Source organism: Paramormyrops kingsleyae, chromosome 7, assembly GCF_048594095.1.
Source record: "Paramormyrops kingsleyae isolate MSU_618 chromosome 7, PKINGS_0.4, whole genome shotgun sequence".
Lineage (NCBI taxonomy): Eukaryota > Metazoa > Chordata > Actinopteri > Osteoglossiformes > Mormyridae > Paramormyrops > Paramormyrops kingsleyae.
Genome location: NC_132803.1, coordinates 15,248,376 through 15,265,217, shown reverse-complemented (window position 1 = coordinate 15,265,217; position 16,842 = coordinate 15,248,376). Strand labels below are relative to the sequence as shown.

The 16,842-nt window shown below is 44.5% G+C and overlaps 1 protein-coding gene across 2 annotated transcripts in view; it reads left to right on the top strand.

Annotated features, from left to right (window-relative positions):
• Positions 1–16,010, top strand: part of LOC111849862 (zinc finger matrin-type protein 4-like) — a 47,227-nt gene extending 31,217 nt beyond the window's left edge. The window contains exons 7-8 of one of the 2 annotated variants that reach the window (XM_072714393.1): positions 2,487–2,583; positions 15,421–16,010. In XM_072714393.1, the coding sequence (XP_072570494.1) occupies positions 2,487–2,583; positions 15,421–15,547 (224 nt within the window). In that variant the 3' untranslated portion in view covers positions 15,548–16,010. Of the gene's footprint in view, positions 1–2,486; positions 2,584–7,015; positions 8,491–15,420 lie in introns of those variants that run through there. The other variant, XM_072714394.1, reaches the window with a different exon arrangement.
• Positions 16,011–16,842: the final 832 nt, after the last annotated feature.

The following is a 16,842-nucleotide window of genomic DNA, read 5'->3' as shown; positions in this document are numbered from 1 at the left end:
GAATGAGGGACAATAGGACCTGGGGGAGCTCAAGGGTGAGTGTGAAAAGGGGAGTGAGGGGCATTAGGACCTGGGGGAGCTCAAGGGTGAGTGTGAAAAGGGGAGTGAGGGGCATTAGGACCTGGGGGAGCTCAAGGGTGAGTGTGAATAGGGGAGTGTGGGGCAATAGGACCTGGGGGAGCTCAAGGGTGAGTGTGAAAAGGGGAGTGAGGGGCAATAGGACCTGGGGGAGCTCAAGGGTGAGTGTGAAAAGGGGAGTGAGGGGCAATAGGACCTGGGGGAGCTCAAGAGTGTGTGTGAAAAGGGGAGTGAGGGGCAATAGGACCTGGGGGAGCTCAAGGGTGAGTGTGAAAAGGGGAGTGAGGGGCATTAGGACCTGGGGGAGCTCAAGGGTGAGTGTGAAAAGGGGAGTGAAGGGCAATAGGACCTGGTGGGGCTCAAGGGTGAGTGTGAAAAAGGGAGTGAGGGGCATTAGTACCTGGGGGAGCTCAAGGGTGAGTGTGAAAATGGGAGTGAGGGGCATTAGTACCTGGGGGAGCTCAAGGGTGAGTGTGAAAAGGGGAGTGAGGGGCAATAGGACCTGGGGGAGCTCAAGGGTGAGTGTGAAAAGGGAGTGTGGGGCAATAGGACCTGGGGGAGCTCAAGGGTGAGTATGAAAGGGGGGGGTGAGGGGCATTAGGACCTGGGGGAGCTCAAGGGTGAGTATGAAAAGGGGGGGTGAGGGGCATTAGGACCTGGGGGAGCTCAAGGGTGAGTGTGATAAGGGGTGGGGGGACAATAGGACCTGAGAGAGCTCTAGAGTGAGTAAGGAATGGGGTGTGGGGGCATTTGGACGTGGGGGAGCTCAGCGGTGAGTAAGACTTTGGGGAGGGGGGTGGGGGGCAATAGGACCTGGAGGAACTCAGATGTGAGTAAGAAAGTGGGCTATGGGGACACTCGGGCCAGGGGGAGCTCAAAGTTGTGTAATGAAACTGATTGTGGGGGGGTGGTTTGGGGTGCATTCCTGAGGAAGCGCATGAGGTGGGTGGGGCCCGGTGTTCTTTCTCAGAATAGCTCTGCCCCTTTACAGGACACTTGCTCAGCAATGTTTTGTTTGTTTTGTAATTATCTCTAAGAGATGCGGAATCATCCGCAGCTAATGGTGTGCTTCAGGGGCGCTGAGGGAGGACCACCCTGGCAGCCGGTCTGTGAGGGAGGGTCTGCCTACACTGGATCACAGCGATCCCATTTTAACACTGTGCAATTCAGAGATCATTACCGAAACTTGTCTTACAGCTGAGCATTGTTCAGTTAAAGCGGCAATCAGAAAACGACAGCACTCAGCTTATTCTGTACTTACAACTGTTTATTTTTTCTTCTGGAATAATAAAGATAAGTTGTGTTGTTCTTAAGTGTAACAGAAAGCTGCCTTCTGGGAATGAGTCACAGGAAATGTGGATTCCCTCCTCCTCAGCTCAGGGAGCTGTCGCAGACATGCGGCCTGCCCTTTCGCTGCCCGCACGCCTCTCCCCTTCCCGGGAAAGCAGATCAGCATTCATTCCCGCCACACTTTGCCGGATGATGTTAAAGCCCGTGCAGGCGCGCAGTGACGGAGGCGCCTTTGCAGACGGAGGTGACCGCAGGATGTGTCCCTGTCTGTACCCCCTCAGCGCTGCGGCTATGACTCACTCTGTGTGAATACCAACGTGTTTAAAGTTTAAAAACTTTTTGGGTCTGTGGACTAGCGGTTGTCGGTTCAGTTCCCAGGAGGGTGTGCTGTTGTACCCTTTAATGGAAAGGGTCAGAGTGAAGGACCCGCTGGTGAGGGTTTTGGGTTCTGGGACTCGATCCTCCTGGACGCTTGGCCTGGGGGGATCCCTAAATAATTTACACTGGGTGGAGCATAAAAAAACAGAGCTGAGATGGCCCTGAGCTTAGTGCGGTTTATCCACCTCTGTCGAGGAGCCCCCCGACCCCCTGCCCCCCCTCCCCCGCCCATGCCCAATAGCCGTTTCAGTGAATTGCCTCATAAATGATTCACTTTCCGTATCAAACTGGCCTAGTGGGCAGAGATTTTAGATTTCCTCCAAATCAGCTTTTCATCAATATTTCACGCCGGACATTTCAGATTTCCCACTCTTATTAATTACCTATTTATATATTTCACGCTTCTTTAGCGGTGCACCTGCTCCATGCTTAAACACAGAAGAATATGCTCGTTTCCCTGTAAGCCGCTTTGCTGTACGTGCAGTGGTAGGAATGCCCGGTTTGTATCGGATCACGGACTCCAGGTTGCCGTGGCGAGGAGAACAGCACCAAGCTGAGCAATCGAGACTTTTCAGCATTTCTTTCTTTTTCTAATCCCAGCATATGTATTGTAATATTTATTTTCATTGCATTGCTCGGTTATCTGTTATTGGATCCTGGTTCTGCCCTGGCGTGTAAGAGCGCATGTGTCTTTATGCCCCCCTGCCCCCCCACCCCCCACCCCGGTCCCACCCCCCCAGGCCTAAAGCGCTGCCACAGTTGCGAGCTCTGCAGTGTGACCCTGAACTCGGCAGCTCAGTACCATGCCCACCTCCAGGGCTCCAAGCACCAGAACAAGTGAGTTTTATGGGATGGGGGCCAGGGTGGGTGTGTGGGGCGGGGGGTGACAGGGGTGGGGGGCGGATGAACTGGGCGTGTAAACAGGGAGAATAGGCCTGAAGAGGCTTCTTCCTGAAGGAGGAGGAGTCAGCGGAGTTGGTGACGGTCTCCATTCAAGCTCTGCATATTTTGTAGGTTTCTTCCAGCATACAGGCAGTTAAGAACGACTTACAGACAACTCATCCTTACGTATGGCTGCCATAAAACCTATTGTATTGAAAATTTGTTGGGTATTGAAATGGTTTGTGGGTTCAAGTCTCCGCCGGGGTTCCATGTGTGTGGAGTTTGCATGTTCTCCCCATGTCATCATGAGACATTCCTCAGGCTCTCCCCCCACAGTCAAAAAACATGCTGATGCTAATTGCAACTACCAAATTGCCCATCAATGTGTGTGTGTGTATGTGTGTGTGTGTGTGAGTGAATGGTGTGTGAGTGTGCCCTGTAATGGGTTGATGCCCCATCCTAGGTTGTTCCCTGCCTTGCGTTTGTAGCCTGCAGGATAGGCTCCAGACCCCCTGCAAACCTGAATAGGACACACAGTCCCAGAAAATGTCTGGATGGATGGATGGATGGACAATGTTTTTTTATAAATAATAATAACGAATACACACACTACTTCGTGATGTTCATTATGTACTGTACTATTATTGTTCCGACTTACACCTACAAATTCGACTTAATGACAGACTTAGGGAACGGATCTTGTTTGTAACCTGGGGACTGACTGTACACTCTGGCAAACTGACAAACATCCCTGTAAAGATCCAGGGTCCAGTATTTGGTTCCGTATGAGCCTGAAGTACAGCCTTTCATTTTAGAATATCAGTGGGCACCATGTAAACAAAAGAGGCACCAAAACAATGCTCTGGTCCAGGCGGTGGCCCTTTGAATTTCAGGAAGAAAACAACAGTTTTACCTTGGAGCTGCATGTCCATCACTATTAATGCCTGAAGCCGTGAGCTTGCTCGTGACGTCCTGATGTCAGTGCCACATGGCTCCATAAAGGTGCTGAGATGTTTTTAAGAGCGTGCACAAGTGCATACCTGTGGTGGGCCTGCATGCGTGCTGTGGGTGGGGTTTAAGGGTGCAATGGCGTCTCTAGGTGTGCAATTCATCCTGCAGCAGTCAGTTCTGCATCAAGAGGGAGCACTAAAGCCCGGCAGCGCCTGGAGTGACAGGGTGCTGGGCGCTTTGCCGCCATGCCATGATTCCATGTTCTTGCAGACAGGCACGCTCTCACAGACACACGCTCTCACAGACACACGCGTGCACACACACACACACAAGGCCCCCCTGTGAGCTGCCCAGCATTTCGCCGGTCGCTTTGCCCCATCTCACCGTGACCCAAACAGCCCCCGTGTGTCCCTACAGACCACTGTCCCCCTCCCCTCACGCTGACTCTCAGCCTCAGTCCCAATGCCACTTGCTGACCCAAATGTCACACTGCTCACATTTGTATTAGTATGTGTGTTTTCGACGCCCCAAGCCAGTGAACGCTGGGCCCGGGCGCAGGCCTGCTGCCGAATCTGTGAGGCCTGCTGCCGAATCTGCCGTGAGCCAAGAGCGCCTCACTAAGTATCCATTAATGCCGGTGCCAGGGGTGTTAGCGCGGCTTTGGCCGTCGCGGGACACAACACCCGATATGGAGATAGCGTTACGCGCCGGGTGCCCGTTCTTGTGGCTCTGACCGCGCGGGTTCAGGCTGTCCTGCCAAATCAAATCCAGGGGCTGGCGTGGACCCAGAGCTGTGGGCAGCAAAAGTTGATGGTATGTAAATCTGACATTTAACCATGCTGGCCGGTTCTCACCGGATCCCGGTTAGCTCTTGTATTATTGAGTGCAGGGAACCCACTGAATCCAAGGTTGACCTCCCTCCGGCCCCATCTCCATAGCAACGACACCGGGTGAGAACCGGATACCTGACCCATACTCTGACCAAAGGGAGCTATCTACTCTGTCCCCATGAGACCCTTTGGGGTAAAGCGCCCGCATATTTTTGGTTTGGATTCTTGAGCGGGAGGCTGGTCCTCTGTTCTGCTCCAAGTCCACCCCACCCCAGATACCCAGACGTTGCTCTTCATCCTTGGCTGGTGATGGGTGCGGACAGTCATAAGGCCTCCTGTCTGATGTCACCGAGTGCCCCTCCCCTCATCTGGCTGCAAGAACGTGCCCCCAATGTAGAACAGGTTACACTCAACACAGAACAGGCAATTTTCCACACTCCAGTGCTTAAAGGCCTAAATAAATCAATCACCTTGGAGCATAACATATTTGGGAGCTGTTTTGATTTTTTTTTAAAGGGGAAACATTCTGGCAGGTTATTTCCTGGCAATATTAACCCTCTGGACACTTGTTCAAGGAGACTTTCACAGAACACTACAGGAGGGCAGGTTGGGGTGTGATTCTTTGAATAGCAGGGGTATCAGGCCTTAGTGAGCAGTCTGCACCATCAGAAAATAAAGTACCAATTTGTGCCTTTGCTTGTCACTGGGGCTGTACCCTCAAGGGTTTGTCAACTGTACGCTGTAGATCTAGGTAAATGCACCTTTTAGTCTAATTTAAGGTACAGAAATGGACTCTGAGGAACATCCCCAAGGTACAAACAACATTAATGTATCCCCAGTGGTACAAAAAATGTTCCCCATAATCCTTTTCTGTATCTTAAAAGGTACGTTTACCCTTGAGGTTACAGCCCCTGTGACAGCAAAGGTACAAATTGGTACTCTTTTTTTTTCTGACAGTGTGGGAAACTCCCTCTCCCCAATCGCTTTGTACTGCTCTTCATAAAGGTAGTCAGAGGGTAGTTCTTGATCTGGGTACAGACTTTCCTTTACCTCCTTATTCCCATAAATCAGTGTTTACCAACCTGATTCTGTGGTCCTTGGGGACCCACAGACAGTCCACAGTTTTGCTCCCTCGCAGCTCCCAGCTGAATCTGGGTGCCCTTGTCTGGAATATGGGTGACCCCTCCCACTAAGTCCATCCCCCACCACCGCCGTTCCGCCCATGTTTAGTTTCTGCTGTTGGTGCTAAATCTCTATTCAGGCCGTCCTGACAATATCAGTACCACGGCTCGTGATTCGCTCCGTAACAAAGGGGAGAATTCATCCTGCTTTCGATTATCTCTCTCCGAGTCAGAAGTCGGATAAAAACGTCATGAAAAACATCACTTCCTGTCGGAAACACGCCTCCTTTTCGATGTTGATGTCGGAAAGAATTTTGTTGTCCGAGATCCCCCTGTGTCGTCATTTCAACATGGCGGCTTACACGGTCAACAGTAATTCTGTTTTATAAATATTTAAAATATTATACTATTTCATGACTGTATCCTAGCATGCAATCTCAGATTTCTACCAGACTTGTTAGTGTTTTTTGTTTGTTTGTGGTTTGTTTGCCTCTCGAAAAAAGAATATCGCTATGGATCTACTGAAATATTATAAATGATGTTTTAATGTGGTTTGACGAGTTTGTGTTTCTTGTTTGTTTGTCTTGGGGGAAAAAATAATTTCCAAATCTGCTAAAATATAAAGCAAAAACACAACAACAGCGTGTTCGTGGAGGCAGCCATGTTTGTTCTGAGATGTGTAGCTCAAACTGGAGATTGGTCTGATGTGTGACGTCACATGCCTCGGAATGTACGACTTCGGAGAGATAACCGAACACACCATTAGGTCCATGCCGTCGATGAGCTGGAACGGGTAAAGAATTTGTGCAGTAACTACATAGCTTTGTCAAATGGGAAAGATCCTGCATTCTAAAATCTAACTGACTCTACTTGTTCAGCAGAACTGCATGGCTGATATCACCACATAAATAATAAGTCGATGTGTTCAATTAGTCGTGTTTGATCCCAGCATTGATGTCATCTGTTTTCTTTGTTGTGAATGTGAAGTTAATTGACTGAGTTGATTTGAACTTGCTTAAAATCAGCCACAGCCTGTTTGTAACAAGACATCCCTGAGGTTGCAGTGGTGTGATTTAAAAACGCAGGACTTTTACACTATTTACTTAGCTGTTACTTTTGGATAAGCTTGTTATTATGTGCGCTGCACTGACAGGTGTGTGTGTCCCAGGAAGGAGAGCTAACATGCGGTACGTTGTTAGGATGTCAGTGGTTCATCAGTGAATTGGAGTGGGATAAAGCTGAACTTCAGTTTGGGAGTCAGAAATGGTCCAGAGCTTAATAAAGATGAAATGCATCAGGCCATGTTTAAAGTCTTGGTTTAAGCTTGTTGGTGGGCAGTGGCTACAGAGAAGGCAGAACAGGGTCCAAGCGGCATTTCACTGTTACTTTGTGAGTTAGTGCCTTATTTTATCAGCAGACAGTGAGCATCTCTGGCTGTTTGTCCCTTTAACTGTCCATGTTCCTCTCTCTGTCCATCTCTTGCAGCTTAAAGAACCAGAGAGTCCAGTGAGCCCGGAAGACAGAATTGTTGTCAGATAAGCTGCAGTTCTCTCCCTTTCTTTCTTTCTTTCTTTCTTTCTTTCTTTCTTTCTTTCTTTCTTTCTTTCTTTCTCTCCCTCTCTTTCTTTTTCTCTTTCCCTCCCTCTTTCTCCTTCTCTTACTATCTCTCTCTCTCTCTCTCTCTCTCTCCTCCCATCTCTACATTTTCCCCATTCAGCCCCATCTTGGCCTTTGATGCTCCTCCTCCCCTCATCGCCTCGGGCTGAACTAGCAGCCATCATCCATGTGTCAATATCAGCTGTCCAGGTTGCTTCGAGTCGCCGTGTGTTTAACATGAATATAGATTTTCCCTCTCACTCCCCAGGGCTTGTAATCTGTTTCTGGAGGGGAGGGCAATATGTAGTGGGGTAAGACATCAATAATTCAGTGCAGCTAGCATTATATATTTAAGTTGTTTTATATCATACTTTGTCTGGATTGATTTTAGCCTTTATAGTTCCAGTTTGTTGTTTGGAAGGCAGAGATTAGGTGTGTGAGGCTGGTATTCAGGAGGGCGTGTAAGGAACATTGTGTAATACAATTCCGGTGGGGGAGGCTGGTGATAAAAGTTAGAAATTGAGTAGCACAAATTGTTTTTTTGTTATCATTTTCTAAAAAAAGAATTTATCAGCTTCCAGGACTTCACAAAACTGTCCAGTTTCTTCAGTTTGTCTTGCAGCTTTGGCATTAAAACGCTAGGATCTGAAACAGGATTGCGATTAGGCGGAAATGGGGCAAAAGGAGAATGTTTGTGCGGCACCACAGGGTGCATCTTCAGCCGGCCTGTTTCACGGGCCATCTCACGCGGGGTCTCTGGGAGGTGCTCATTACACCACCTTAAACTGGATCACTCCCGATTTCCAAAATGGCTTCTAAAAACTCGTTTTCACTCTTATTCGCAGGGAACATCAACTGAAATTAGAAATTAATTTAGAAACTAATTTCCTAACTTTCTAATTTACTGAGCAAAGTTAATCACGCTTTTTCATCCTGTTTTTTTCACTAATATACCCGCCAGAATCTGCACTGGTGCCCCGTAGCACTTTGGCACTGTTTTCTCATTTCTGGGTGTCAGTAATTATTTATTTGGGGAGGTTAAGTGAGACACTGTTAAACTGTAAAAAGGTTCATGTACTTGTGAAAAATATAATGTAATTATCTGTTTATTGATGTGTGCATGTCTATTCTTGAGGGAATGTGTGGGGATTAATCAGAGACTCACAAACTAGAATGCTTTGAGCTCAGAGCTACATCAAGCTTCTAGTATCTGAGATCTGTCATAAAGGGAAAACGGAACCTGACGAGATCCATCCCATAATCCCTGCACTGTCCCCCACATCATCTTAATTTGTCTTCTTGGTTATGTTTGCTGTATTGTTGCTTAAAGGATCCTTTATAAATAAACTCTTTCTTTCCTCTAATGTGCTGTGATAACTTTGTTCTTTGTTTTTTCCTCTGTGAATATTTGGGAAACAAATGTTTCTCCCGCTCTGACAGCCTTTCGAAGCAAGTGTGTTGCTCTCCTGTGTTCATTAAGTACCTCTGCATCTTAATTTCTCAGAAGACATATTGGTCCAGTCTTCTAACAAAACATGCTCGCTGTGCGCTAAAGCTTAGCAACACTAAAGTATCGCTGATGCTGGAGTAATGTTGCCGTGGGAAATCACTCTCCTGGTGCCTTAGGCTTGAATCCAAGAAAGGGAGCTTCATATATTTCCAGAAGTTCCTCAATGTTCTGGAGCATCAGCACATCCATGGCTGTGTAACGCTGCAGAGATAGCAGTGTAAGGTAAACGCCTCAGACACTGAGGGGCACCTTCTCATTCATCTTCTCAGCGAGGGAGCATTTGGGGATGATGGCTCGTGTGACTCTTCCACATTAGGGCTCTTCTCCAGCATGTGGGAAGATGCTCATCTATCCAGGTGCCTTCAATTACTGCTCAGTAAGAGGCCAGTTTTACATTTAAACACAGGAGGGGAGATCTGGATTTGTGAATCAGGAGTATTGGCTTGTGTATGTTAATATAATCGTATTTTAATAATTTCTTGGTTTTAATCTAGCATTTCATAATAAATTGCTTTCTCTGAGTCAAATCGTATAAGATTTGTTGGCTTTGGCAGAATATTTGACCACAAGAGGTTGCTTATTGTTTTCTTTATCCATCCAGAGTTGTGTTGCACAGGATTATACCCCTAGAATTTTCCAGAAGCTGTTCAGGGTTGAAACAGGCAGATATCAGCGAGGCGGGGAGACCAGCATGCACACGGGTGACTCAGCTTTGCATCTATACAGGAGAGATTCATCCCCCCCCCCTCCAAAACTCATTTTGTTTTTCACTTGTTCTCCAAGACATTCCAAAAGCAATTTTACTCAGTGAAACTTCGAGAGGAACACAACTTTGAAAAACTTTGAAACAGGGAGCTCTTTTTCACACATACTGTATTTCTTATAAAATTACCTTTAAGGAAAAGTTTGAGTCAGAGTGTTTTTTTCTTTGCTGGGTCCAAGGGCCTGTATCACAAAGCTGGATTTCGTGATTAGCTGGACAACCTATCAGATTTAAGGTAGTCTGGGCTAAACAAAAATAAACGAAGACTAAGTACATTTAAACTGGGGTACCTGAAATCCAACAAGTTAAGCAAAAAATTCAGCTTTGTAAAACAGGCCTGATGTCACCCAATGCCAGAGTGGAATAAGGACTTTCAGCTGGAGGGTGATCACCAAATGTGGGCTGCAAGCTCAGGTAAATTATGCTGAGTCTTCCTTAATGTATTCTGTCCAGGCAGGAAGATAATCATCAAGAAGCCCACAGAAGCTACAGCTACTTGGATTAACCAAAGAGACTGGCAGTAGGGAGGCTTTTGTAAGCTCAGCAGATACAGGAAATGACTTTATCAGGGCTGAAGGTGAGAGGGACTGTGTGCTGTAGAGAAAGTGTTGGCTAGCATGGGAGTGGAGGATTATGGGAAAAGTGTGTGTTGAGAGACCAACCCTGTATGAAATGTCAGGATGACAAACAGATCAGGTGTAGAAGGTGGTTGCTTTCCTGACTGCTTATTCACTGTGACCTGTAGTGGCATAGATTTCATTTCTCCACAGAAATACAACTAATCCACCATGACAAGAAGTGTCCCTGTAGAATTAACCACAAAGCATTGTGGGATAATAGCTAGAGGCTTCCATTTCTAATTACTATGCAAGTGATGTCTCTGTCATTGAAGCTGACACAAGAAGTACCAACATCTTTCGTTATTGTGTGCATAAATGTATACACATTAATTTTATGTTATTCATACAAATGAATATTCTTATTTGCTTGTGTCTTTGAAAATGTTTATGTGGCGTTCATAATGGGTAATATTGTTCATAATGAACATTAGTGAATCGGTTTTTTTGTTTCATAATACCTCTGGTATAAATGTAGCCTCCCAAGTTTTCTAATGCAAATTACAATACTTAATACTTAATAATTGTGAAAGTTACCTACATAAAGGAAATATATATATATATATATATATATATATATATATATATATACTCTTTCATTTTAACTTTCTGCTTTGCTGTTAATAAATGTCCTTGTGGTTTTGTTTTAAACTCTGACATGAATTTCATTTAAGCCATATGTGAGACAGGAAGCTGTTGTGATACTTGTGTTTTTAATCTATGTGTCCAAGGGCTTGCTGTAATGAAAACCTAATATGTGTTGTAAAGCTTAATTATTCAAATTGAGGTATCTGTGGGAATAATTTGGGAGAGATGTGCGGTGAGTAAATTTTTTTTTAATATGTTTGTTTATTTATTTATTAGCTCAGATTTGTTTGATCTCAGACAATATGTGATCTCTTTCACCTGGTGAGTTTGCTAAATCTGCCACAAACTCCTTTTTAAATGGAAATGAGAAGCAGCACGAATGTTGTGAAGCTTTTGGAGACCGGAAGTCATAATGTCATTTAATGTCAATGACTTCACCAGCATAAGACAAGCGTTTCCCAAACTGGTGCTCATGGACCCCCGGTCGGTCCACATTTTTGCTCCCTCCCAACTGGAAGCAAAAACATGGACTGTCTGAGGTCCGCAAAGACCAGGTCATGAAACACTGGCATAAGACACTCAGAGTCTCTCTCCCAAAGAGGGGCTGGGGGAATGGAAAAACCAACACAAGTTAATTAATTAATTTAATGTCACTCTTCATGCTCCCAGTGGTTAAAGCTTCTTGAAATAGTCTTAAATTAGCTACACCTGAGCATAATTAGCGAGGCCACAGAGCGATTACCTAATAACGAGGCCACAGGGCCGAAGTGGCCTGATGGATGAGGATGGGCATGTTCCAACAGCGTACCGCTAGTGGGTGTTTATGCTGATCCTGGGCATGCAGAAGTGGAGCCTTTCTCTGATTCATTATACATAAGTGGGATTAATGTTGTCCCACAGTTTACACTGGAGATATTGTGGCATATTATCTGTATGCCCTACATATTTTCTGTTGGCACTGATGCACCCTCATCTACGTTGTATTTTTAAATATGACTTATTCACTTTCATAATTCACCCTCAGTACTTCACCTCTTCTCCCACTTGGCTGGTCTGATTCACTTCCATGCTACTATGTTGTATTTGTGTGTTTAGCTAAATTAATCCTCCTTATAAATAGAAGTAAGTGTGCAGAAACTATTGTAGATGTGGATGGGACGTACGGATGCATGGACATTTGTGGTACCTTGTGCAATTTCACACTCCTGTGAACCTGTAGTGAGCAGTGAAATGTAAAGGAGATGGATTAAAGGACAATCTATTGTTTTTGGCTGCTTAAGCAAACTTGATGAAGTGTCTCGCAGCCCTGACCAGAATAATCATTTAGAGGGTGGATGGAATCAGATGTAATGGTAGAAATGTGCTGTTATTACTTATGGTATGGAACAGCTTGCATGAAAAACAATTCTTGAATGAAGATTTAAGGCTTATTAAGTTTCAGGCTCACTGTTTTGAAGTTCATTTTGAACCCCCCCCCCCCTCAAAATCACCAAATCAGCCTTTCTTGGTAATGGTTCCTCAATAATCCAGTTTTGTCTTAACTGGTGTGGAATATTATATTTTAATATATTACATTTCAGTGATCTCAGACTAATCAATTATGAAAATGGATGGATATATTTAGACTGATCAGACTTACTTTCATGAATGTTAACCATTATTCATAATGATCTGGCTTTTGCTCTTGGGATTAAGCATTATTCTTTATAATTAGGCCATAGACTAGAGAGGGTTTTTTGTGCCTGGATCACAGAAGTGTGTGAATTGTCTGTGGGCTTCTTTGTGAAGGGTCATTGCAACATTTCTCCTGCTCTGTGAACCAACCAAGGCTAATCTAGACTGGGCAAAATCTCCAAGTCTGCGAAAGTGATTTGAAAAGCCTCTTTGTACCAGTTAATGAAGTCGCTTGCATCTGTCAATATTTGTGCAAGACCTGTGGGAGGCTTATTCCATGCTTCATTTTTCCATGTGCAGTTATGGTCCCGCACACAGGAGGAGTGATGTAAATTTTGGCGTCATGCATCTATTTTTTTTTTACCCATTAGTGTGTGTGGTTTGCATGTGTGCAACAAGGTTGACTGGGTGTCTCCAATAGGTGGCAGCAGAGACTTTAACAGAGTAAAGGTCAACAAAGAAAAAGTAGAAGAAGAGTATTTCTGTAGTGAGGAGGTGCGGAGGTACCTGTAAATATGTAAATTATCGTAGAATGACCATGAAGACATATTCTGGTGCACAAATTTGAGGAAAGAAATCCCTAAATCACTGGGCAAAGAAGACAATTCATTCAGACCAATAAGACAACATCTGCCCTCTAGTGGTCTAGTGGAATATCATTGCTGTACGCATGAGGCAAACAGAACATTACTCTTCCTACTCCAACTCAAGGAACTCGACATCTACATGTACAAATGAGTATGTACACAAGCATACGTGTGTACTGCACGCGGAAAAGTAAAGTATGAACTTGTCATAAGAGGTGTAGTGTCCCACCAGCTGTCCTTAACGATGCTGTGTACAAAGGTTCGGGCACCTCTGGTCAAATCACAGCCTTGCTTCGACTTGTGTTCACATTTGGGACCTGGACCACTGTACTCTAGTCAATTTGGCAGTATTGTAGCTATCCATCACATATACATTACTGTATGCATACTGTGTTACAAGTTACATATGCACAGTGGTTATTACATGACTGGCAGCGCTGACCATTCTCCTGCACCAGTTACACTAAGTGATGCGCCTGCTCATGTCCCACTGCGTCCACTGTCAGGTGTCTCTCGGTCAGTGTATGTCATTTACTATGGACCCCAGACATTAAAGTCATCGGACATGACTCGATCAGCCGTACCTCGACATAAGACTGTACATGTGTTTTTGATGAAAAATAAAGTGAAGACACTGCTTCCAAAAATGAATACTACGTGTCTGCTAATTTTAATGCATAGTTATTATTTATTTGCTGAATTTGTTAGCTTGAAAAATGGAAAACAGTAAACATGGCACATGCGAAAGTATGGACAATCTTCCAGTTGACCTGCTAGTGTTATTTGGGGTTATACTGGTGCGACATAGAGGAAATCCCTATAATGGAAGTCACTTTTAGTCACTTAGGTCACATCATCAGCAAAGTACCTGTAGCTTTTTAAATGTAATAGCTACTTCACTAGAACAATTTATGACCTTTAGGTTACAAATCTATCACCAGGCAACTTACTGTCCATTTGTGTCCCTCAAGGAAATAATACTGCAGAATGTCTAACATTAACAACCATTATTTAAAAACTCATCCTTTAAGCAGAGGAACTCTAACAAATCTGTATTAGCTTTGTACAGCTGCATGTCACCTGAACATTCTTTAGGGCGGGCATATCAGATACGGTCAGAATAAGTTAGAATTACTAATAATATATCAGAAAAAAAGATTTCTTGCTTAGCCAGAAAACTTGTTGGATTCAAGGTAGTTTGGGTTAAATGTGAGTCAGTGTAATCTGTCAGTGGATTACCAGCTTCCTGACAAACAGGAAGCAAAATGTACAGCTGGGCCCCCACCTGACCCTGCACAGCACAGGGTCCCCCCAGCGCCGGTTTTTCACTTTACACAAATGACTACACCTCTGTACCCATGTCCAGCAAAATCTTACAGTTTGCAGACAACACAAGCATGAGAACTATGACTCCTCCAAATGCAGAAAAGAGGGCTGTCTTGCTTCATGGTGAACCAGCAACCACCTGGAACTCAATGTCGTCAAGACAGTGGAAATGAAAGTTGATATCTTTCACAAACCCCTTGCCTCCCTTCTCCTGGATATTAATGGCCAGGTCGTTTCTATGATCGAATCATTGAAATTGGCACCACCTTCCCCAACACACTGAAATGGGATAAGCAAGTCACCTACATTACCAGAAAAGTCCAGAAAAGATTATTCTCCCTACGCCAACTCAAGAAGCTCGACATCTCCCAGCGCATTCTACTGAAGTTCTACTCCGCCGTCATTGAGAGTGTCATGATATCCTCCATCACCTGTTGGTTTCCTGCAGCCTCCACCCTCTCCAAGACCAGGTTACAATGTGTGGTCCACTCACATGCTATCAGTTGCCAACTCCAGAAGACCTGTTCACTGCCAGATAAAGAAGAGAGCTGGGAAGATTGCGGCAGATTCCACCCACCCAGACAGTCAGCTCTTTGCCAAACTGCCATCACAGAGATGTCCAGCTCCTAAATAAACTCACCTGGTACCTCATTAATCCATGAGCCAGGTGTGATCCACTCATGCAGGGATAATTCCCCTCTTATCCAACATCTTACCTTCATAATATACATACAATATCCTTGAACTTGCACTACAATGATTCTTACACTAGTTCTAGTATTTAATTTATTGTCTTAAGACATCTTGCACTGTATCTTCTGTAAATTTGTGCACTATTATTTGTATTCCTATTTTCTGCACATATTGTTCTGTGAAATGTTCCTCTGTTTGTCTTGTCCTGTACTTCATATTTGGCACTAGACCACAAATGATTTTGGTATGTTCACACATACAGGCAATAAAGTGAGTTCTGAGTTAGGGATTAAGATGATACTTCAGGCTAGTCTAAAGTGGGTAGTGTTGGTGGAAATCCTTAAAATTCTCGTGGGATTATTGCACTATACCTGAGGTGTATAATACTGAGTAGTGCTTTAAGTCGTCATGGAAATTCATTGCAGACTGTACTCTAACATGATGCTGATAAAAGATGTAATTTTCCTGTGTTCTTCCCCTGAGCAGAAGACTTCTTACTCTCCCCCCCCCCCCCCCCCCCCATGTTAATGAAACAGTCCTGAAGATGGCTCGCGGGGAAGCTGTTCCTGTCTCCTGCATAGTGCACACCGCTTCCTCATCCCAACTGCCGCAAATGTCACAAATGTAATAACATCATTGCCCACCCCTCCTTGGTTTTCATAAATCTCACTGAGGACTTGTGAAACCCCAAAAGTAAATTATAATTGCTGATGTCCATTTCTTTTTTTTACTGTTACGCATGGTGGCTGTTATTATCTACATAATGTTTCTTTTACAGTCCAGACCTCAAATCCATCGAGATGCAGTGGTGGAACCTTAAGAGTGTGAATAAACATTTCCTCAAACATCAATCAACTGACGGAATTATGTATGGAAGAGTGGCACAGAATTCCTCTGGAAGTGAAATCTGTTGTCTGTTAACTGAGGTTAGATTTTAGATTTTATAATGTGGTGAGGCTCAAATGACATGTAAAACCATCGTAATGAAAGAGTGTGTACTTCTATTATCACTGAATTCCTCATATGTATGTAATTAAATGATCGTGTTCTTGCACCTTAAGGCAAAAAGCCCCAGACAAAGGAAACCTGAAATGTAGAAAAGACAACTTGAAACTCAAATAAAGTGTCTAACAGGACATCTTTGTGTGAATGAAAATAATATCATGCTTTTTTCCCTGCACCTGAACTGGATGCCAGTTTTCCCAGTAATGAGGTACCCTTGTCACATTCCATATTTTTCATGAAGACTAGGATTTATTTTGGGAAAGTTCACTATCTGTGTTTTGGATAGTGTGTGTGCTGGCATAGTGGCACATTTTAAAATCCTCCAGCACATTTTATATATACACATACTTTTTTTTTCCCTGTCGGATGTCTTTGGATATAAGTCAGTGCCAGCTGAGGTTTGCGCCGTTAGTCTTCTTGCTTAATGGCTGGCTTTGCTAGGCTTCTCACACATTTTAGTGTCTCTTCTTAGAAAGACCACAAAGCTCCTATTCAGGATGACTGTCGTGAGATACGGGTAGACTAGATGACCTGACCCTTATTTGGAAGGATCGCGTGGTCGTTTGTGCGAGGTCTAGCATGCGATAACGTAAGTGACCAACACAATCGTGCTTTCAGTAGAGCACAGTGGGAGACATGCTGTGAATAAACAGTGTAGGCTGCTTCAGCTGGGTCTCTTTCATCATACCACTGGTCAGACTGGGTCTGGGAGGCTGTCCTGCTCTTCTCCTAGACTGTATTACTCAGACATGGAACCTTTGCCTTGAGTGACACCTCCACAACACAAAGAATCTTTATTGATGAGAATCAGAGAGTCCTGATACTGGCCCATCACACTCCAGTGGAAGGTCAGGTGTAAAACCTGTAAGTCATCCATTTTACTACATGGTCATTTTCAAAAATGTACCCTTTCTCGCTGCTGCTGCTAAGACGGTGCCTAAGCTAAGAGGCTA